Source organism: Coffea eugenioides, chromosome 2 (genome assembly GCF_003713205.1).
Source record: "Coffea eugenioides isolate CCC68of chromosome 2, Ceug_1.0, whole genome shotgun sequence".
Taxonomy (NCBI): Eukaryota; Viridiplantae; Streptophyta; class Magnoliopsida; order Gentianales; family Rubiaceae; genus Coffea; species Coffea eugenioides.
In genome coordinates, this window is record NC_040036.1 from 1,927,019 (window position 1) to 1,949,090 (window position 22,072).

At 36.6% G+C, this 22,072-nt stretch overlaps 4 protein-coding genes across 4 annotated transcripts; 3 read left to right on the forward strand and 1 right to left on the reverse strand.

The window, feature by feature from the left end:
- The first annotated feature begins 1,661 nt into the window (after window positions 1–1,661).
- On the forward strand, window positions 1,662–6,239 carry LOC113762553 (DUF21 domain-containing protein At2g14520). The gene is made up of 12 exons (XM_027306047.1): window positions 1,662–1,857; window positions 1,945–2,021; window positions 2,116–2,199; window positions 2,282–2,395; window positions 2,776–2,862; window positions 2,995–3,134; window positions 3,215–3,302; window positions 3,627–3,700; window positions 3,857–4,041; window positions 4,538–4,764; window positions 5,646–5,936; window positions 6,189–6,239. The coding sequence occupies exons 1-12, from the start codon at window positions 1,677–1,679 to the stop codon at window positions 6,237–6,239; spliced, it is 1,599 nt and encodes a 532-aa protein (XP_027161848.1). The 5' UTR covers window positions 1,662–1,676.
- A 559-nt stretch (window positions 6,240–6,798) lies between these two features.
- Window positions 6,799–7,582, forward strand: LOC113762101 (uncharacterized protein PAM68-like). Its single transcript, XM_027305374.1, has one exon. The coding sequence runs from the start codon at window positions 6,905–6,907 to the stop codon at window positions 7,463–7,465; it is 561 nt and encodes a 186-aa protein (XP_027161175.1). The 5' UTR covers window positions 6,799–6,904; the 3' UTR covers window positions 7,466–7,582.
- A 5,440-nt stretch (window positions 7,583–13,022) lies between these two features.
- LOC113761480 (heavy metal-associated isoprenylated plant protein 39-like) lies at window positions 13,023–14,491 on the reverse strand. Its single transcript, XM_027304482.1, has 3 exons — window positions 14,271–14,491; window positions 13,851–13,926; window positions 13,023–13,706 (listed from the first exon to the last, which is right to left on the reverse strand). Exons 1-3 carry the CDS (start codon window positions 14,274–14,276, stop codon window positions 13,291–13,293), a joined length of 498 nt encoding a protein of 165 aa, XP_027160283.1. The 5' UTR covers window positions 14,277–14,491; the 3' UTR covers window positions 13,023–13,290.
- Window positions 14,492–17,542: 3,051 nt separating this feature from the next.
- Window positions 17,543–21,602, forward strand: LOC113761900 (protein REVEILLE 6-like). Its single transcript, XM_027305076.1, has 9 exons — window positions 17,543–17,846; window positions 18,258–18,315; window positions 19,040–19,163; window positions 19,272–19,448; window positions 19,532–19,660; window positions 20,302–20,411; window positions 20,660–20,719; window positions 21,098–21,237; window positions 21,342–21,602. The coding sequence occupies exons 1-8, from the start codon at window positions 17,599–17,601 to the stop codon at window positions 21,200–21,202; spliced, it is 1,011 nt and encodes a 336-aa protein (XP_027160877.1). The 5' UTR covers window positions 17,543–17,598; the 3' UTR covers window positions 21,203–21,237; window positions 21,342–21,602.
- The last annotated feature ends 470 nt before the right edge of the window (window positions 21,603–22,072 follow it).

The window sequence follows — 22,072 nt, forward strand, 5'->3', positions numbered from 1 at the left end:
AAGACAATTTTTTACAGATAAAAGCATAATATTTGTGTGATATTTCAATTTAGTATTATGATGCAGCTAGTCATCAAACAAGCTTAAATTATTCAATTTAGTAATTTAATATTTTCAGCACTTAATTTCAAATTTCAGAATTCAGATTTCGAAATTCATTATTATCAAACTAGCCCTAAAACAACAAAAAGGGGACGTGGTCACTCAACCAAAAAAAATAATAATAAACTTATTCGATAAAATTGTAGTCTGAAATTGAAATTAAAAATTAAGTGCTGAAAGTATTGAATAACTAGATTAGTTGGGTGTCCAACTTTCAGGACTAAGGTGTGTCACTGCAAGTTCCTGTTTTAATTTTTGGTCTATCTAACGGGTGCTCTATGGATACTCATTTAAATATATTTTCAGATGTCATATTTTTTAAAATGTAAAATTAATTAAAAAAAGTAAATAAATACAAAAGAGGATGGGTAAGATAAAATAGGTAAAGTATATTGATACAAGGGAGAGTAATAATTGTTAATATATATATATATATATATATATATATGATATGTTAGGTGAATATTATGTATATTAATGTGTCATATGGGCACCTGTTAGAAAAACCCTTAATTTTTTCCGGATGATCATGTAAGCATTTTATCTTTTTCTTTTCTTTTCTTTTCTTACATTACTTGGCTGCTCTTGCACCAACTTTTGAGAGTCCACGGGCGTTGGACTGCGAGTAGACTTTTCATCCTCAACTGCTCCATGCATTCATCGCTTTTTGGAATAAATTAGTATCTTTTAGGTTTTCAGAATCAGAATCTAGAATGGTTTCTATATAATGGTTGAACAGAACAGAAGCTGCACTGGTTACCGTCCCCTGTTATGCTGTGACCTTCTCAACGCATAATCTGGGGCAGGTTGTATATAGGGATAACGTATATGGTGCATTGCCTTCTGGAAAGCATCTCCATATGTCTGGCCCCATAATTCGCTACGTAAATCGGCTGCAAGATATTCGCCTGAATAATTCCTGCAATTCGATTGTCCTTCATGATCTAGAAGTTTGTTCCTGAAGTTTTATGCTAGAGCCATTACATGTAAAGGACTGAAAATTCTATCCACATTTAACGTAAGTTTTCTACAAGTGCTGTTGCTGTTAATTTTTCCTTCGGAGTCTATAAAAGTTGGTCAATTCAACTGCCAGCTTGTGAAAGGCTCATGTCCTGTTATATTGTTACCACAACGTTGGAAATGGAATCTATTGGTGTCATTTATGTGAAAGTTGGTCTGGTACAAACAATCCATACAACCCAGTGTATCACTCTGCATATCCTCTTTAGAGTTGTTCTCATTTATATTCTTCTAAGTTGAAAAGTCTCCTGGTCACTTCAACTGCCAACTTGTGAAAGGCTCATGTCCTTTTTATATTGTTACCACAACATTGGCAATGGCATCTAAAGGTGTCATTTATGTGAAGGTTGGTGTAGTAGAAATAATCCTCACAACCCAGTGTGTCACTCTCTGCGTTTCTTCTTCTGAAGTTGCTCTCATTTTCATTTTCTTTCAAGTTGAAAAGTCTTCTGGTTACTTCAACCGCCAGCTTGTTAGAGGCTGGTGTCCTTTTAAATTGTTACAACAACGTTTGTCAATTTTTTTACAGCCTATATTACCTGCTATCCAACACAATGAGGGAGGATGACATACCATGTTGTGAACCAAAGTTTTGGGTGTATCTAACGCTATGTTTGGTCCTTGTCACATTTGCTGGTCTTACATCTGGTCTTAGTCTCGGTCTCTTCTCATATAGTCAAGTTGATCTTGAAGTCCTCATGAAAGCCGGTTTGCCTCATGAGAAGAAAAATGCTGGTGACGCACATTTTCCATGTTCTTCTGAAATATTGCCAAACTTCTAGTTACTGATCGTTTATACCTCTTTCCTTTTTCTCTCTACAGCAAGGATTTTGCCTATCGTTAAGAACGAATATTTGCACTTGTGTACCCTTCTCATTGCAAAATCACTTGCTCTCGAGGTACGTAGGTTTCATTGCGTACAACGTTTTTCACCTCTTTTCATTTTGCTCATTTGTATTCTCTACTAATGTCATTACCTTGTGTCGAAATTAGGCGCTCCCAATTTTCCTGGATCAAATCCTTCCTTTCTGGGCTGCTATTATTGTGTCCGTCACGTTCGTACTAGCCTTCACTGAGGTATACTGTACTTTTCAATGGCAGTCTAGTTGTCAAAGTTTGTCATTATTTTGTTTGTTGCACGTGTATCTCTTATTTGTAGGTTATTCCTCAAGCTGTCTGCTCGCGACATGGATTAAGTTTAAGTGCAAAATTTGTTTTCTTCGTCCGGTTCCTCTTGCTGGTTGTATTTCCTGTGTCATACCCAGTCAGCAAGGTAATAGTAAAAGTTTGGGAATGCTTTTCTGAAAGAACTATCTAGTATTCAAGTTTTCTTGCTTCGTTTAACCGCTCATTTTAATGACATCCGCTTGCTGATATCAGTTACTGAAACTCTTAAAGTGAATGTGAAAAAGCTAGTAATACGGCATATCTCATCGGTTCACGACTCTATACCAGGTCCATCAATAAAGTCACCCAAAAAGAAAAAATTTTGCCAGGAAATTTACAGCTTCTTCTACAGTAGCATACTTCTAAAGAAAGAAAATAAATGTAAACTTGAGGTTCTAGGCATGAACTCCATTATTCTATCTAAACTCCCAGTGAACCTACTGTGATAAGGACTCCAATCATGTGTTTTGACTTTAAATTTGGCAGTTGCTGGATTGGCTCCTTGGGAAGGGCCATGCTGCACTCCTAAGGCGAGCACAGCTAAAGACGTTGGTGGATTTGCTGTCAGTGAAGGTGAAACTGTTGTCTGAATATCAATTCTTTGATTGTACCGGAGCATGGCTTTCTTCATTTCTGCTGGAAAACTCTTGAGTTGATTTTGGATAAATGTGTCAATGGTCCTGATAGATTTGCATTACTTTCCAGGCAGGGAAAGGTGGAGAGCTGACTGATGACGAAACTACTATCATTAATGGAGCTTTGGACATGACTGAAAAGACTGCTAAAGATGCAATGACACCCATATCTAAAACTTTTTCCCTTGATATAAATTCAATCCTTGACATGTAGTGAACCTCTCTCAGCTCTTTAGTGTCCTATGAGTCAATGTTCCATCGTGGTATGAAGATCGGTTTTCATTTTTCAGGCATACAATGAGACTAATAATGAGCAAGGGACATAGCCGGATTCCAATTCATTCAGAAGATCCCAAAAATGTTATCGGCCTTGTTTTGGTAACTAATCTCAAGGTGTAATTGTCTCTTGGCTTGATTATTTATTGTTTGAGTGCAGCATTTGATGCCTTTCTTGTGATCCTATATGCATTGCTTTCCTGTGCATCATTGAGTGCTCATTATTATTAGCATCTCTTGCTACTTCTATGGGCTTCTTACAGAAACTACTACCTGTTTATTCTGAACCACCCTGATCGATGAATTTATTAGTATTAGAATTCTATACTTGCTCTTCTTCCATGTTAAGGATTAACAAGTCACCAGAGGGTGTCATCCAAATTACATTTAGGCTTTGTGGTTTTAGCGTCATTTTCCTCTTTTTAGGTGAAAAACCTGATATTCTGCAATCCTGAAGATAAAGTTCCACTGAGAAGTATAAATTTAAGGAGAATTCCCAGGTACGACTATTTTTTGGTGAACAAAATCTTGACGCAATGGTTTGGGAGTAGCTCTTTTAGAGGCTACTTATTAGCTTTTCCAGTGTCTTGGGATCTTCTAATTATGATATTTTTCTTTGATACGTTCTTAGCAAAGTCATATATGCTCAATGTCAGGGTTTATGACGATTGGCCTTTGTATGATGTGCTGAAATTATTTCAAAAGGGTCACAGCCACATGGCTGTTGTTGTCAAGTCTCAGAGAGATGGAAAAGAAACAGAAGAACAGACCAAAGAGTCGCCTAAGTTTATGAGAATGCAAATAGATTCAAACCCGGAACCTGCGGCAACAGATGTTAAAGGTACAAAATAGAAGCAGCTTGGCATAGCTTGACTGTCATCTACTTTGGTTTGCTTGCACAAAATTTACTCTTGTGTACACTCTTCTTGAAGAACTAATTCTGACGCATCATGTTGCATTCCTGAAAATGTGTCACAAGTCTTCTCCTAGTCTCAACATGCGATAGCATGAAACTTTTGTCCGTAATATTGTGCACATTTAAAGTCTTTTATTTCCTGGCCAGAGTTGTGTAGTAAATCCTGTAATTGGCATCCAGCCATTGAAATATTTTCATGCCTTGAAATGTTTATAAATCTACAATTGCCTTTCTAAAACCCTGATTAGAAACAGCAGAATACATGGTAGTACTTCTTGTCAACATAAAGAGGAAGGTTCAAGACTAATTTGCTTAAAACTCTTTAGTTAAGGTTGGAATCCCCATCGTGGGTTTTGTTCATGTCTCCTGACCAGACTCAGAACAATGTATTAATCCGACTTTGTCTTTCTTTATTTCTCAGGAACTAATCATTTATTTGGTCAAGTGGACCTCTCCATTACCTCGGCATATTGTAGTGATAATGAGGCTGGAATTCTTGTTGTTGAGAATACAAGGAAACAAGAGGATGTGTTTCAGGCATCTAATAAATGGGAGGAAGATAGTTTGGAAACTCTCAAAACTAAATATCTAGATGAGGAAGTAATTGGCATTATAACTATGGGGGATGTGATGGAGGAACTCCTCCAGGTAACTATTTCAATTCAAATTTTATATTTTCTCCTCATTTCCTCTATAATTTTCCTTGCATTTCCATCATAAATGTGATTCCAGATGCCGCTAATGAGTGTACAACTGCTTTCTATATGAAGCTAGCATGTCTCATTTTGATACAACTGTTAGTGAACAACGGTGGAATGGAAGAAATGTTTCAAGATCTTCCTTCAACTGATATGTTTTGCTGAATAAGTGGAACTTACCAATATCATATGTATAATGTCATAGAGTACCACTTACTGTATGGATTTCAACAAAATTGATGAACAGATCAGGTTCTTTTCCAGCTTCGGTCTCACCTATGCATATGACAGCAGAGATCAAGTTCCGTTGATTCTTGTCTACAGAACAACTGTGTGTTTGACCCTTTTTTAAGATTGGCTATGTTTCATTGCTTATTGGAAGAAAAGCTTATCTCCATCAGCTTATGGAAATATGCCATAACTGCCGCACAAAAATACCTTCTTTATATCTTGTGCATCAGAAAACGATTTTTGCTTTTCCTTCTGAAATTCTTATATATAGTTTAATCACATTTTGGTGCGCACTTTTTGATTCAACGTGAATGATTAAACTAATCAGCAATTTTTGAGGTTGCTAGGAGATTTGAAGTTTTTTTTTATCAGGAAATACATAGTAGCAGTGTCATTTTGTATCTCAGCTCATTAACTTGTACCCTGAGAATCTGAAATTTGGACTCCGAAGGATCATTGCTGTCACAAGTGACATATCTTTAACTTTGCTGTTTTCCAGGAAGAAATTTTGGACGAAACTGATTTGAATGTCCATAACAAGTAAGTGATTCTAATTTTGATTGCTCTTGAAGTTTTGTCATCTGTTTTACAATTACACAGACGGATGATTTGAGGTTTATCTGCGGAACCAGAATGAGTTCTCTACCTTGGAAGAGAGCACCTTCGTCTCCTACAACAGCTTCAGTCACTCGAATTCAATGGAGAACTCCAGCTTCATCTCCTTTTTCTTCATATTATAACACTCCCGTGCTGCGCTCACCAGTCTTACCATATGTTCCATCTCCAGTTGTAAGACCTGTACTATATGCTTCTCCGGGAAGATCGATTTCGGGTTCTCCTTCACAATCAGGTTCTTTGTTCCCCGTTCGCAGCTCACCATCTTCCCAGCAGGTATGTCAAATTCAAAAGCTTACCTTTATTTCCTGAGTAGAAAAAGATTTTACCCTGCAACATCAATATTATAAATCCATAATCTCCTCTTCATCCTTCCCGTTGTCTCCATCCTCCCTCTTGAGCTCTCTCGTTTTTGTAACCAATATTGAGGAAATTAGGATGGCTTTTTTTCCCCGCCTTCTCTTTCTCTAAAAAAATGGAGGAATTTTTGAAAATTCTGCTGTTACAGGCTTATTCATGTCTTAACAGGTGTCAAGAAACTCATACGAGAGGTTAAGGCCTGCAGGGAATTTTTCATAAACCCTCCAGGTCTCTGCGGGCACATCAGTTACTATTAGTTATTACCAGCCTACGGCCTACTAATTCTGGGGAAAGATATTGCTACGGCTGATCTAAATCTTGGTTCAGATATTATAATTCTGAAGGACGAAGCATGTTTCAAGATTAAGCCAAAATTGGAATCCAATTGGACCATGCAGTTATAAGTTATTTATGTCCATAGACCCTAATTTTGCTGCTTGCGAGTTGAAGGCAGGAGATCAAAAGAGACCTAAAATTTTACTATCTTCGTGTATTTCTGTTTAGACTAATTAGGGATGGTCCATGAGCTAATGCCGACAAAATTTGACAAAAATATCTTCCCATTACAGATACTAATAACCTCAAACGAAAGCGTGAAATGACTGACTGCATATGAAACTGAAAAGAATATTTAAGGCAACAAACGCTACCGACAAGCCGACTAGGACAAAAGCATTGCCTCTCATTCATTTGGACAAAAAATATCTTCCTTCCTATAACAGATACTAATGACCTCAAGCGAAAATCCAACCCCCCCCCCCCCTTCTCCCCAAAAAAAAAAAAAAAAAATGCCTTTCATCAATTTGGATAAGTAAGTTTTCTCGACAAAAAGGAGAAGATAAAAGAGAGTGGATGAGAAACATCGACCAGCAAGCTGGGAAGTCATGAATAAAATTCTCATTGGTGCTGAACCGCTGCCTCTCCACTGTCGAAGAACAGCATTATGGAATCAAAGAAACCCAATCCTCCACAGCAAAACTGTGAACCACGCAACTTTTCAGCTAAAAAGTTGGAGGCTACATGCAGAAGCAAAGGGCTTCAACAGGGCACCAGCTAATATGCTGCAGCAAAAAGATAGAGAGAATGCTGCAGCAAAAAGCCATAGAGGAAAAAATGGCAAGGATGATGATGATGATGACAAGATACCGGAGGTTGTGTGGGAGAGGATAATGTTCAGAATCTTGTTTTATGTTGGTGTTCCTTTGGTCACCGGGGTTGCCTTGCTGCAAGTTTTCAGCATAATGAAGGAGCAGAACTTGTGGGATGTGCCGATTTGGTTACCTTTCTTGACGACATTCTTCACCTTTGGCTCTTCGGCACTGGGGATAGCTTACGGGACTCTGTCCACGAGTTGGGATGCACAGAGAGAGGGCTCGTTTCTTGGTTTCGAAGAAGCTCAGAAGAATTGGGTGGAAATATGGAAAGAAGAAGAAGAAGAGGAGTGATCGGCATGAAAGGATTGCACATCACTGTTATCGCTATAAATCAATCCAGTATTACTGATTGGTGTATTCTTCGTCAATGAATGTTATAAGAACATAAAATCGTTTCATGTGAGTAAACAGATTGGATTATCCATATATGTGGCAAAAAGAACTGATCCTTGGTCCTACTATTTCTTTTAGCAATATAAAATCATATCCATTTAACATGAGCCCGCAAAATCAGGATTGTGTAGAATTTACGAGTGGAAATTACCCCAGTAAATTGCAGCCATGAGTGTTCCATTAACAAATCAAGCACCATTGAAAATTGAAATGCAGATTAAATGTGTTCCCCTAACCTAGCAGACAGACGAAGAACAGGGTGGCGAGTCACGGAAACCTGTTAACTGGGCCTCCGATTTTTCACCTGCTGGCTGGGCCTTTTCCATCTTTGCCATGGACTGGGCGAGTTTGCCTTAAGCACAAGTTGCGTATCACTCCTCTAATTTCACAGTTTGACACATTGTGAGCGTCAATTTTAAGGAAGTTAGTCTGGACCTTACTTGACCGGGTCCAAAAACAACTTTTTACCTTTTTTTTTTTTTGGTTTGAAAGGCCAATCCAAAATAACTGATATGGGTACTTACCATGTCACATGATTTATGGATGAGCGTACAACTCTACGCCTACCTCAGGCAAAACTTGGTTCAGACTTAGCACTATAGGAGATAAAAATTATTTGAATAGCAGATTATTTTTAAAAAAAAACTAATCATTTTATAATATTTTTTATGATGTAATGTACTTAAAGTAATAAGGTAATTAAAAATTATATTTTTTATGCAAGCAAAATACTATTTACAATTGTGACGACCAACTGGTTTTCAGCTCTTGATAAGCATGGAAGAGTTGGCGTGGAAGCCTAATCAGAGGCTTTAGGATTGTCACGTGGTGGATCTGGTCGACATCTGTTTTTTTTTTTTTTGGAAGAACATTTGGAGGCTTTCATTCACGATGAATCTATGGTTACAGCATCACTGATAGTCCGGATAAGAAGCAGGGACGGTCCTCAGAATGTCCATTCTGCACAGTTTATGGTCAGGATTTGATCATAAAAAATTATATGATCCAAATCACGTCTTGTATCTCAATTTTCACAATATGTGTAAGACCTATAAAATTTTATTTTTAAGTTATACATTATGCAAACAAAGTTTATCGTATGCAAATAAAATTACATAATGTACAAAATGCACAAAATCGCCATGAACCGTTCCTGTCCCTGGTAGTCTTGGGAAAGTCCATAAACCAAACTCTACCCCCCTCAAATGATAAAGACATTTTTGACATAATAATGTAATGTGGGCAGGAACATTATTAGCCGTACTCACGTGACTAATTCTGACATATTCAAAACTAGCTAACATTCAAGGATAGATTGATTCAGATATTTTTTGTGCGTAAATAGAGTCCAAAGTCTGTGGCGCTTGGGAAACTGTTACCCTTTGGGCAGCCATTCAAGTCATTAAGATTTGGGTCAAAAGGCGTTTTAGATTTGAGACCAATTACTAAAGGGGGCAATTATTTCTCAAGTTGAGAGAATTCGTATGAATGAATACTAGATGCATTAAGGGATAATTTCAGATACCTCCCTTGAGGTTTCTGACAGTCTCACTCTCCTCTCTTGTGATTTCAAAAATATCACAAACCTCCCCTGTCAGAATTTAGGTCCCATTTCTTACATCATTATGGCCAAAAAGACTTAAATACCCTCACAAGTCAACTAATATTTCGTGATTATCAGGACAAATACATTCCAACTCACGTAATTACTTTTTTCTACATTATATCTAATCTCCCTTTTACATGTATACATAGTCAAATAACTAATACTTAACATGATGTACATTTTTTTTAACACCTAACCATTTCAAATTTATGCGTACCATTACACTACCTTTTATAGATATACACGGTCAAGTAACTAACATCTAATATAATGTATATATTTGTAAACTGATTGTATCTCATAAATCACCCCGTGTAAGGTGTTTATAGACAAATTAGTATTAGTCATATAGATAAAATTACATACCCACTGCAGCTTGTAAGGAGATGCACAAGTGGGTCAAAGCACCAATAACCATTCCAAATGTATACATACTATTGCACTATGCATATTGTTGCGATGACTAATTGCAATATGCATGTGAACAAATAACTGCATGTTCAACAATTTCTATGCATAATACTTGGTCGGTAACACGGTGTACATTATTTCAAACAGATTGTACATTCACTAAATATTTATATACATGCTACTTATTGAATTAAACTACATCTCTACTTAAATATTTAATGCATTCTCATAAGTACTAATGGTTGATTTAATATGCAATTGGAACAAATAACCATCTAGTAAAAACTTTTGGTATAATATTATTGATGAATAACATATTGCATCTGAAATTATCCCTTTTTTCTAATTTATTTTTTGTTTTTATTAGTTTTTATTATTTCACTAATATAACTTGTACACTTACCTCAGGGGCATTTATGGAAACAAAATTCCCTCTCTTTTCTAAGAACACTTTTTTATGTTCACTTTTGACATCATAGGCTGATTTTGTTACAAAATCCTAAACCTCAGGGGAGATTTGTGATATTTTGAAACCACAGGAGATGAGAGTGAGACTGTCAGAAACCTCAGGGGAGGTTTCTGAAATTATCCCATGCATTCATTCAAGGGATAATATCAGAAGCCTCTTTTAAGGTTCTCGTAATATCATTTGGTACTCTTGAAATTTTAAAAATAACACTTACCTGCTCTAGTAAATATAAAAAGACTATATTAACTCTCACTTGACACGTAATTTATAACATATCAAATAAATGGAGTTCAAAAATAAAAAAAAATGAAAGTAACTTTCTTCTTTTTTCTTTTCTCCATCATTCTTTTCTACTCATATATTTTGGATGATTATGTGATATTTTATTTGTAAATTATAATAAATTAATTTTTGTTTATTTTTTATTTGTGTGATTGTGATAAAGTGGAGTATGATTTATTTATTTATTTTGAGTTGATTTTATAATGATTGGTATAGTTTAATGGTTTGATCAAGGGCTGAGAAGTTGTTAGAAAAAAATATAAATTCATAAGAAAATGACTTTGAGCATATAAAATTAAATTGATGTAAGTGTATTTATTTTCAAATATTTTTTTATTTTTCAAATTTATATTTTTATGGGGTATATCATTGTGATGTGGTAGTACTGCAAAAAATTATTTTTAAGGTGATGATTTTCTTGAAATGAACAAAGTGGTTTAGAAATATTTTTATTAAACAAGTGAAAGGGTAGTTTAGAATTTTTAAAAATTTTGGTACACAAATAACAAAAAGAAGAGATGTAAGTAATATTTGAAAAAAATTTTAGGAGCGCCAAGTGACATTAAGAGACACCTCAGGGAGGTTTATGATATTATCCCTTAATTCAAATGCAAAGAGAAGTACTCGCGGACAGTAATAGAGAATCTTTCCGTCAGCATTATTGTCAAAAATCAAACGGAAGAATGAAGTCAAAAAATTTATATTAAAGGAAAGTGATCATCAAACATTGAAAAAGATGTTGCGTCATCGTCCCACAATTCCTCTCGTCAAAATGATGGGACTGGGCGTTTCAGAAAAAAAGCATGCTACTAGTACTAGTTGATGGAAATATCAAAGAAGGGGAAAAGGAGTGGTAGGGTACCAGATGGTCAGACGGACCGGAAATGTTGCCGAGAAGAAAAATGATACTCCGCCAAAGCAATGCTGGGCCTGCATATTTTGATATTTGGACCAAATTATACTCCATGTCCTTTTCAAGTTTTATCTTTTCAATTTGTTCACTTGCTTCTAATAGTTTCGTATGGGGTTTTACGATTGCGTGGGTTATTCGTACATGATAATGATATCACCGCCCAGCCAGCAAGCAGGAATCGTTTCCCATTTTTTAATACAGCGCCATTCGAGACAGATGGACGATAGTGATAAAAATTAGGCTTCCTTTGGATTTGACGAATTGGAGGGAGGGAGATGCGAGCAAACAAATGACTAGTAGAAGGGGTATGGTTTTTTTTTTTGTCATTTGCACTGCTATTAAAATTGATTTTCTAGGAGAGGATTGAAAGGTTAGAGGCTGAATGTCCTCCTGCTCTTTTACCTAACTTTTAAGTTTACTGCCTAATTCACGTACAACTTTTTCCTTTCACTCCCTTTGAGACACTTGTTATTATTTCCTTTTTCTTTTCCCCTCAAAGCATTACATATGCAGAGACATACGCGCTTCTATTTTCCCAAATGATACAAAAGAAAACCATTTTTCTTTCATTTCTTCTCAATCGGGTTAATATCTTTTTCCTTTCTTCTTCTTCTTCGTAAAACCAGGAGAAATTCAGATTCAACAAAAATTAAAGAAGCTACAGGTGTTCCAGGGAGACAAACGCTAAAAGGGATAATAAGACCATTAGCAATATTACCACATGATTGAAACTTCTTTGAACCTGGAAAGAAGGATCCAATAATCAGATAAACGAAAAACATAGCTAATAAAATGTGTTTAAAGTACGATTATCATCAACTTGAATTTACAGCGACTAACAACCAGACGTCGACCAAATTTTAGAGAATGGTTTGATTGTTATATGAGAACATAAAGCAAAGAAACAGTTGTGGTTACAGCTGCAACCTTGTGGATCATATGGAGGAGTCGGAACCAAAAAAATTGGGGAATATGCTAGAGCTTTCATGAAGGAGTATCGGAGCATACACACAAAAGATGGGGCATGCATCCATTAGAATCATGGCAAATGGGTGGCACCAGGAGAAAACTTGTTAAGAATCAATGTGGATGGAGCCTTCATGGAGGACGGAGCTGGAATGGGACTAGTGGTGAGGAACCACTGCAAGAGCAGCTGTGGCTGAGAGGATTCATTATAGGAGCTTTGGATGCAGAGCATGTAGAGTGTCTTTACTTTTCTTAAAGCACTACTTACAGTTTAGCAAGAGATTTTGGAATAACACATTTTATTCCAGAGGGTGATACTTTAAGCATTGTACATAAGCTAAACAGCATTGACAGGGAGCTGTCTCTTCTTGGGAATTTGGTCCTTGACAGGAGATCAATAGTGTTGGAAATGTAACCATAGACTAGTAGCCCAAGCTTTGATGGCAACAACAGAGAATGTTTCGAGAGGCAGTCATTCATTCTTCTTTCTTCAGGATGACATCACCTTTCTATGGTTGTTCATTTCGTGGAAAACGAAGTGCCACCGGCTTAGTTAGGTCGCGTAGGACTAAAATTCCCGAGTGGGGTCCGTAGTTGAAAAAGTTGTGCAAAATACTCCTACTTGCCAAATGGGCGGACAAATTTGAACACTCTTCTAGCACTAGCATATAGCGAAACATTTCGATTTGTATGGCTGTCCATTGTACGAGAATCGACAGAATTGTCCTTGCATGGATGACATGGAACTATGGAAGATGAATATACAAAATATCCCACAATCAACCAAAACCAACAATAAATAAATAAATAAACAAACCAAAGCCAACACGGTATTCAACCAAAAAATTATTAGCAACTAGATCATCATTGAAAGCATCACCTACTGTACATTGTACGAAACAGCCCTCTCTTCTTGACTTTCTCCAATACCACTGCGCACTGACAATAATCATCCTTAGGATTGACACCCAAAAATAAAATATATATATATATAAAAGACGAAACTGGCACTGCCGGCGTCTTATGGGAGCTGCTTGCATGATCCAAGACTCCGAATTTCATCTAATCCTTGGAAGTTAGCATATGACGCAAGAATTTGGATCCTCCTCCGCACTCCTGGCGTAGTATGCCGGCGCTGTTGGCTGGTAATGATGGTACTGATACGGCATCGGTGGCTGGTAGTTTTGGTGATAGGCCGGTAGGTAATGTTGCTGATAAGCCGGGTAGGCTTTCACGGCATCACCTTTTGATTCGTTCTTCTTGTTATCTCCACCACCACCACCTCCTCCTCCCTTCTTTTCGTCCCCTCCCTTTTTGGGGTCATCTTTCTTTTGTGACTCGTCCTTCTTCTTCTCCGGCTCTTTTGCTGGTCCAACAGACACTATATCAGTGTAACAGAGCTTCCTTAATTTGGAAACTATTTTGACTGCATCAATGTCACCGACTACAGTCAGTTTCTTGTCCTTGTTATCTATTGCAACTGATTCAATCCCTGTGCAAGATTAGTTTGGACCAAATTAATACACAGTTTTGATGAAATCTGGGGGGATATATGGATGGACCCTTTCATTGAAATCTAGTACTGGTACTAGAATGAAAGGAATCAAAGGACAGCTTGCACAATATGTATACATACCTACGAGGCCAGACACCTTTTGCATGACTTTTTGTTTCACTTTGTCATCAGAAAATTCCAATTTCAACACCACTTTCTGTCAGAAAGCCAGGATGAGAAAAGCATCAGAACACACATATTAGCTTTAAACAGTTTATAGAGGGATTCAAGACAACTCGTGAGGCTAAAAGCAAAAAGAAAAAATATATTGGAAAAAGGTAAACAACTTTTTAAGCGTCCGCAGGTTTTTGTTCAAGAATCAGAATCTTTTCATGTTAATACTACTACTATTACGGCTAAAAGAAGCACCAGAAAATAATATGCTTCCGTACTACTATTGCGATTATAAAACGGGTAAGCACGCAAATATGATTATGAACGAGTAGTCCAAGCTCAACGGGAAACGGATTTATGATGAGAGAATTGAGAGAGCTGCCTAACCTTCATTTTCTCTGGGCAAAGCTGGGGAGAGCTGCAGTTGGAGGCTTAAATTAAGCGGCGAGACAGAGGAAGGGAATATTCAGCTTTTGTAGCCCGTAGATAGAGAAATCCAAGGAAAATAAAAGAGGAAAGAAGACGAGAAAGGATAAAAGGAAAGAAAGAGAGAGAGACGAGTTTATTTTGGGCGGTGTTTTGTCCCGCTTCAGCTGCCTTCCGAGTCTTGAACCCAATTTATAGCACCAGACCAGACCACTGCCACGAGTAACGTAGAACCGACGACTAGTAAAGTCGCGGGTGCGGATGGATTGCTGCTAATGGCCCTGAAAATAAAGGAGTGCGAGGCCCCTGAGTCAAAGTCCGAGTCAAGGTGGCTTTGCAGTTTGCTAATCTTAGTCAAGATTGTCTCCCAACAGAGAGAGGAAGGGCAAAAGCCGTAAAGTTGAGCGTATTTTTCAAGCACTACGTCATGCGACTCACAGTCTCATACCTAGGACAAAGCCAATTGTGCTAAAAAAAGCGACATCGTTTTTCACGGGGCTGCCACTATATATGGTGCATTTTCCCGGAACTAACGGGCGGACCACCACGCCTTGCCGGATCCAATCTCCGTCCCTGCGTCGTGTTATTAATTAGGATTATTTTTTGTTACTACTGCTCCAACGAAAATCGGTCTGAACAAATGTGCAAAATGCACAAAAAGTAACATTATATGTATATAATATGATTTACTTTTAATAACGTGTAATTATAAAATAAAATTTTATAAACTCCACCCATGATGTGAAATGATATACAATTATTTTTTACCGAGTATTAGCCAGAACCTTTGGGACGGTTGCTGCCCCTCCTCACATATATATATATATATATATATTAACTCTAAAGAGAATAGGGCCGGTTCTTGCTTTAAACTATTTTGGACGGCGTAAGTTAAGTGCTAACGCCTTTTTTTTTTTTTTTTGTGGTGAGGAAACAGCGAGCTGTGTCAATCAATTGGCATTTCTATCCGAAAGTAAACTTTTTAAAACCACTAGGACGATCTAACATCAATTGATGATCTTTCTTGTGCTGATATGTTTGAACCGGAACCGGAACCACGATTTGTCAAAACCAAAATTAGAACCAACTTCGATAAATTTGAAGATTCGGTTTAGGTTCATCAAAAATCAAAATTGAAACTGGACTTGACGCATTTAGACTGGCTCTAACCGTCTCTATCCAACTATATTGGTACATTAAGCCATTTTTCTTTTTTCGTTCCAATTTCAATGAGAAATTTATGTATATTTCATTTTATTTCAAAAGTTCAATAAATGTAAGGTATTTTTTGCATGAGATTTGCATTATTTTTCTTTTCCTTGTCAACTATTAATACAATAAACGTCTTATTTTTCTATTGCATTTATTTATTCTTTTAGCACTCCCTTATTCTAAATTTATTGCTACATTTTGTTGAAATCAATTTTAGCAACCAAAAGTGATCAAATGTAACGAGAAGTAATCGGAACCATAATTGAGAGCAACCGAAATAAAAAAAATTGCAAGTTTTAGAACTGTAATCGTAACAATTCCTATCGAGGCGATAGATTGTAAGGACTTGCTCACCCCTCTCCCTAATATAGAATAGGTGATGGATTGCAAGCGACCAAAATAGCTGTTTTAAAGGGCTTTCAATAAGCCAATAAAAGTCAAATTGTAAGAGCCAATAGACCCCTTGTATTGCATCGGGGAAAAAAATAGAAAGAATAAGAGGAAGACTGATCAAATTCAAATAAGAGGGGGCCAACGTGTTGATGGAACAAAATTTAAGGGGTTCTTTCGATTTTGCCCTATTTTTAACTCCGTTAGACTAAGTTCAGGCCTGATCTTGCTTTTGAATTTTGATTATTCATTAAGACAACGGATCGAAGTGCTAACGTAAGTTTGGTTTTTTTCACTCAAAAATAGAAACAGCAACCTGTGTCAATCAATTAATATATCAATCGAAAAGTAAAATTTTAAAGCCCTGAGGACTATCTTACGTTATTTGATGATTGGCCAATGGAGATAAGGTATGATGTATATATATATATATCTTTTCACTTCTACACTCATCAGCGATTAGGAGATGGTTCTTAAAATTTTTCTAGTTGTTAGATTCAAGGTTAGAACCCTAAACCTGATAATCGGAGATAGATCAGGTGTTGAGAGGGTGGGAATGTTAAAAAAAAAAAAAAAGAATAAGAAGATTAAAAACCACTGGGTATTGTAAGTAGTAGTCATAACCAATGCAATATTTTGCGTGCCCACTTTCACATAGCTCGACGTGCTTGCATTAGAACGAGATCAAAATTGAGAGCCATTTCAAAGCCCGCTTTCATATGCCTTGAATGTTATTATTTCAAGTTGAAAGTTATTTCTGATTACATTTTATTTTTTTAGTGTATCTCAAAAATAAAGATATGGCTTTTTCAAAGAAAAAGTTATTAATTGTTTTCTTGATAAAGGTTTGACTTTTTAAAACACTTAGTTAAAGAAACGTCCTTGATATTTTATCTAATTTTTTTAGTTAGTCTCTTTCTCAAAGCAACTCCAGAAAAATTAAAAAAGAATAAATAAACAGTACAAAGGCCCTAGTTTTCTGCACATGTTACAAAAGTAACAAAATTTATTATCCAGAACAAAAAGTCAAATTCTTGTTAAGAAATAAAAAACAATATTCAGAACCCAGCGTTAGCAAGTCAATTTATTTCCAAATATGTGTGCAGGGTTTAGAGTTGAAAGATGAATCAAATTAAATTTTTTGATACTTATATCCAGTTCAGTTTTGTCAACTAATTAATCTAAGCATAAATATTTTTTAATTCGGTCAAACTTTTAAATCCGACTCAAATTTAGCTTGTGTAGCATTACTAACATTTAAACATAAAAAATTCAAGCTAACTGAGCTTGATTCGGTAAAGAATTTGTTTAAATTCACTCGACAAATAAATAAATAAAATTAAAACATAATGTTAAGTTTATTAAAATCAACGAACTCACCCGAACATTAGAGCGTTCATTTGATTGGACTTGTTCACAATCCTTGTGCTCGTGTTTCCTACTTTTATTTGCAAAGTGAAAAGTGTAATTAGCCTCGTTAAAAACAACATATTCGTTTTTTTTGGTTTGGGATGACCTCATTGAGAACAATTTAAAGGAAATTGAAAAAACAGTACACGCTGGTTGACCAGACCACGTTAACAGAAAAGCAGAACCCGAACCATCCACAAAAAGCCAAAAGGAACATGATGATAACCCAAACAAATACTACACACGCAAGGGTAGCAACTACTCGCGGTCACAGTACATGGTGTCTTTGAACCCGAACCCGCCCGAAGGATTCTACTTGGATCCTATGGGCATGGCCCTGCCCAACCTTGGCTCATTCACCAACGCATCCGCCTCTGTCGCCGTTGCCACGGCTTCGACGGCCAACACCACTTCGTTGTCTTCCGAGGACCCGAGCAAGAAGGTCCGAAAACCCTATACCATTACCAAGTCAAGGGAGAGCTGGACAGAACCCGAGCACGACAAGTTCCTCGAAGCACTCCAATTGTGAGTCTCGCTTCGCTTTCAAATTTATTGCATCCTTTGTTGAATTAGCGCCTTTGGAGTTCTTCAATTTAGGGTTTTGGCGGGACTGTTTGGAGGTTTTAAACTATCCCTCACAAATGGGTAATGTCTCGCGGCGATTGAATCGGAAATTTGAATGAGTTCCCTAGGGTTATAATTGTTTAGTTTGAAGTTGAATTGTAGTTTCTGACTGCCAGTTTTTAATTCTATAATAATCAGTAGAAGGTCCTTCATATACTAGATTATGTACCTGTAGTTCATCCTTGTTTCATTAGCTAATTTTATCACAATTTAGCTGGATATTAGGGGCATCCCTCGTTATTTAATAATTACTTACATGCTTCAATTCGTGTAACTTGTTAATAATTGTTTACTTGTTTGTATGATATGTAGGTTTGACCGTGATTGGAAAAAGATTGAAGCATTTGTTGGATCGAAGACTGTTATTCAGGTAATTTTACTGCATCAAGCAACCTTCAGTAAATCTTATGTTCTTTCCATGATTGAAACGGACTACTCAATACTTTTGTGTTCATTTACTCATGTTGCCCTTTGTTCAGTTCACTATCTATTCCCCTCAATACAATTTTTTTTGTCAGCATGTAAAGAAAATACGTCAAATTGGTTTTGCTAGTTCTTTTAGTTTATTTTATTTGCAAAATACTGAAAAAGTGAGTATCCATTGTGTATACTGGGAACTTTTATTTTCATGGCTACAATTGCAGGAGTTTTAATTACACTGCCACATGCATTTATCTCTATTGCAAGAAGAATTTGAGTTCTCTTATCAAGTTAAAGAATGTGTTCAATTTTGATACTCTGCCAATAATTGAATCTGCTGTTGCAGTTTGTTAGATTCAGCTTAGTAGTGTTAAAGTGTATCTGCCTCTGATGTTTAAAATTTTCTAGTCAGCATTTCTGCTGTTAAATATCTTTTTTCTTGTATGTATTTCTTGATAGTGTATAAGTATTCCTCTCAGCGGTCATTTCTGGAATTCATCCCTGGATTTCATCTGCACAATTAGTTATTCAAAGTCTCTTTATATGCACGCAACACCTTTTTAATGTTGAAATTGAATGTGCTTTCTTTTGGCACTATGATCTTCTGTAATCAAATCTTAGGCATGACGTGTACCTAAAAGTGGGGTGGTTAAGGTGGAGGTTTACTTGTGCAGATACGTAGTCATGCTCAAAAGTATTTCCTTAAGGTTCAAAAAAGTGGGGCTAATGAACATTTGCCTCCACCTCGACCAAAAAGGAAAGCTGCTCATCCATACCCTCAGAAAGCCTCAAAAAGTGGTAAGCAATGGATGATTTCTCACGTCATCTCTTGTTGTGAGTTCATTTTGCAAATAATGGTCCTTAACTTTAGCCTATTACGGCTCCTCACTTATTGCATATTGGCAGCTCCTGCTCTTCCTCAAGTCTCAGCTTCTTTACAAGACTCACCATCATCACATGAACATGGAATTTTGCCAAGAGCCGATTATTCGAATTTCCATGGAAACACTGTCACTGGTGCAGCTTTGCCATGTTGGACTGAGAATGCTATTGGTGCTGGCAACTTATCTCCTGGGGAAAAAGGTTTCTTATGCTGATAGATCTAATTGGAAGTCATGCGCAGATATCTTCTGTGTGAGCATTGAAGGTGCTTTTCTGTGTTACAGGTGATCTAAGATGGGGACATCGGCTTATGGCCAATAACTACTGCTATAGTAGTGATGAAAGCACTCCACACTCAAAGACGCAGCCGACAGGTGAAAAGATCAATCAAGGAAATCATGGACCTCCAAGAGGTAAGTGTGATTTATTGCATACATTTAGCTTGTTAACATTTAAGCCAAGTACATGAGGAAAGCTGAATACGTGAATAATACGGGATTAAAACATCACTGTAAATCCATCTTTGATGTTGTTAACGAGTATGTTGACTCTTCAATATGGTTGAAAATAGATCTTGTAGAATGTCTCTCAAATTCTGCTTGATCTATTGGGGGTTATTTAAGGGCAATTGTTTTTCACCCAAAACTAATTAACCACAAATAAGAATAAGGTGCTTTTTGCAGTTTTGGGGCAGTTTAATTCAAGGGTGCATCACTCTGAGGTTTGGGCCAACAAGTCTCATAATTTGTCTGCTCTTTTTTTTTTTTGGTGGTTAAGTCATGTTTAAAACAAGTTTTGAATTCTTAAGGAAATTCTCTTCCTTCTATAAAGTAATTTAATACCATGTAAGAATGTTATTGGGTAAACTTGTAACCCTTGCTAATTTTCGGAATTTTTTTTTCAACTTGCTGAAGTCTTTCCTTTAATGGTTATTTTCTTGCTCCTGTTCTTATTGAATTAAGAAGTAAATACTTATTACATGTACATTTGATGGCTTGATGAATTATTTTTTAAATTGCACCAAGATGATCCTTTGTTCTCATTTCTGATGCAGTTTTACCAGATTTTACTGAAGTATACAGCTTCATAGGCAGTATCTTTGACCCAAGTGTGACAGGTCACGTGCAGAAACTAAAGAGGATGGATCCTATTGACGTTGAAACGGTACACTTTATGATCTCTAAAATTGTTTTACTCCATGCGCACACGCTGGTTTATTTTCCCGGGCTTTGGAGAACTATGTGGTGGAAAATAGTTCTTTCAGATTTCAATGTCAGGAATATCTCTGAAACTGTGGCCTATGCAAACTTGTGCAAATGAGATCAATATTTGTTTGCTTTTCTTGTTTCGTCATTAGCTTTTAGCTAAGGATCTGAAATTATGTCTCTTCCTTTTTCTGGTCTCTCGTCTAGGTCTTACTGTTGATGAGAAACTTATCGATCAATTTGACCAGCCCAGATTTTGAGGACCATGTAAGTGTTAATTATGTTTTGAGTGTAGTAATCAAGATCTTGATTACTCATAATGATGCTGAAAATCTGCTGATTGGTGGTGGATATTATTTAAATTTATGGAACTATTTCTGTTACTATCAAGTCCTTTGGTGGCTTAATGTCCAAACAAGTTTCCAATGCCCCTTTCCACTTTGACCTGTTTTCCCATTGGGTGCCCAAGTTTTATCATTTTATGTATTTGTAGGAAGTTTTACAGATTTCCTTTTATTCCTACCAAATATGAGACTTGTCATATCTTGGCACCTCTCTGAGAAGAACTAATAGAATGCCTGTGGACGCTCATTGGAAAAAGTTTAAGATTATGTCTACTGACTTCATCTCTGAATGTTGGTTCAGAGGAGGTTGCTTTCATCCTGTGAGCTGGAATCAGGGAAAGAGGACGAGAATGATAAAAATGACACTGTACAGGATAAATGTGAAGATACCTGTCAATATGTGTAACTTGTTTTGGAGAGAAATTTTGCTGCTCAACTTGGGTAAGGCTTATAAATTTGCTTTCTTGTTTATATTTTAAAGACTTTGCTTAGCAATTGTTTAAGTCACGTCGAAGCAAGCATTGTTAAAATTTGTTTAATGCCAGGCACTTGCAGCTTCTCATTCTGGCCAGGGATAATCTTAGATTAGTAACATCAATCGGTTGTTGGATATATTTGATGTTGTAAGTCTTTTTTATGGCATTTCATGTATTATGTAGATAATGAGCAATATATGTGAGAGAGAGAGTGTGTTGCGGGAACTGTATATGTTGTTAACTGTAAATTCATCAGTGTAAATTTTCACATACGCTGTCCAAATTAACCAGCTTACATGTTTAAATTCCTGATATGCTTGATCTAATGCTCAAAATATGGCTTTTGATGAGGGATTCTTAGATCCTAAGGGTCGCAGTGCACTTTTATATAGCTCATATTGAGCCCTTGCTCACTAAGTGTATGGTACATTTGCCATTAATAAAATATTCAAAAAAAAAAAGAAAAGAATTCGTGCTACTTGTTATAGCGCAGAGTAGCGATCTTTCGAGCGATTTCTTAGGTAGAGAAATTACCCGCCCAACAAGTCTTGTTGGGTCGAACTTTTCAAGAACGACTCCACTGGATCCATTCCTTTCAAATCTTATCAGACAGCATTCATTAAATTCTCTTGATCTGTCCTGTAATATGCTTTTTCGCAGCATCACTGAGGCACCTGGGGGTCTTTGAGATTTGTCTCGTAACCACCCTTCCGGTTTTAATCCCGGCAAAAAGCGCAGTTCAAAACCTTTTAAAACTCATAGCACATGGGGAATTCACCATTTTGTGGCGTTCCGCTTAA

Bases quoted from the DNA above. Each gene is read 5' to 3' on its own strand.
- LOC113762553 (XM_027306047.1), top strand. From the start codon at position 1,677: ATGAGGGAGGATGACATACCATGTTGTGAACCAAAGTTTTGGGTGTAT. The intron at 2,022-2,115 runs GTACGTAGGTTT...TGTCGAAATTAG, and splicing joins CAAAATCACTTGCTCTCGAG to GCGCTCCCAATTTTCCTGGA. The intron at 2,200-2,281 runs GTATACTGTACT...TCTTATTTGTAG, and splicing joins TCGTACTAGCCTTCACTGAG to GTTATTCCTCAAGCTGTCTG.
- LOC113762101 (XM_027305374.1), top strand. From the start codon at position 6,905: ATGAATAAAATTCTCATTGGTGCTGAACCGCTGCCTCTCCACTGTCGA.
- LOC113761480 (XM_027304482.1), bottom strand. The intron at 13,707-13,850 runs GTATGTATACAT...AATCTTGCACAG, and splicing joins AAAGGTGTCTGGCCTCGTAG to GGATTGAATCAGTTGCAATA.
- LOC113761900 (XM_027305076.1), top strand. From the start codon at position 17,599: ATGGTGTCTTTGAACCCGAACCCGCCCGAAGGATTCTACTTGGATCCT. The intron at 19,661-20,301 runs GTAAGTGTGATT...TTTCTGATGCAG, and splicing joins AAATCATGGACCTCCAAGAG to TTTTACCAGATTTTACTGAA. The intron at 20,412-20,659 runs GTACACTTTATG...TCTCTCGTCTAG, and splicing joins ATCCTATTGACGTTGAAACG to GTCTTACTGTTGATGAGAAA.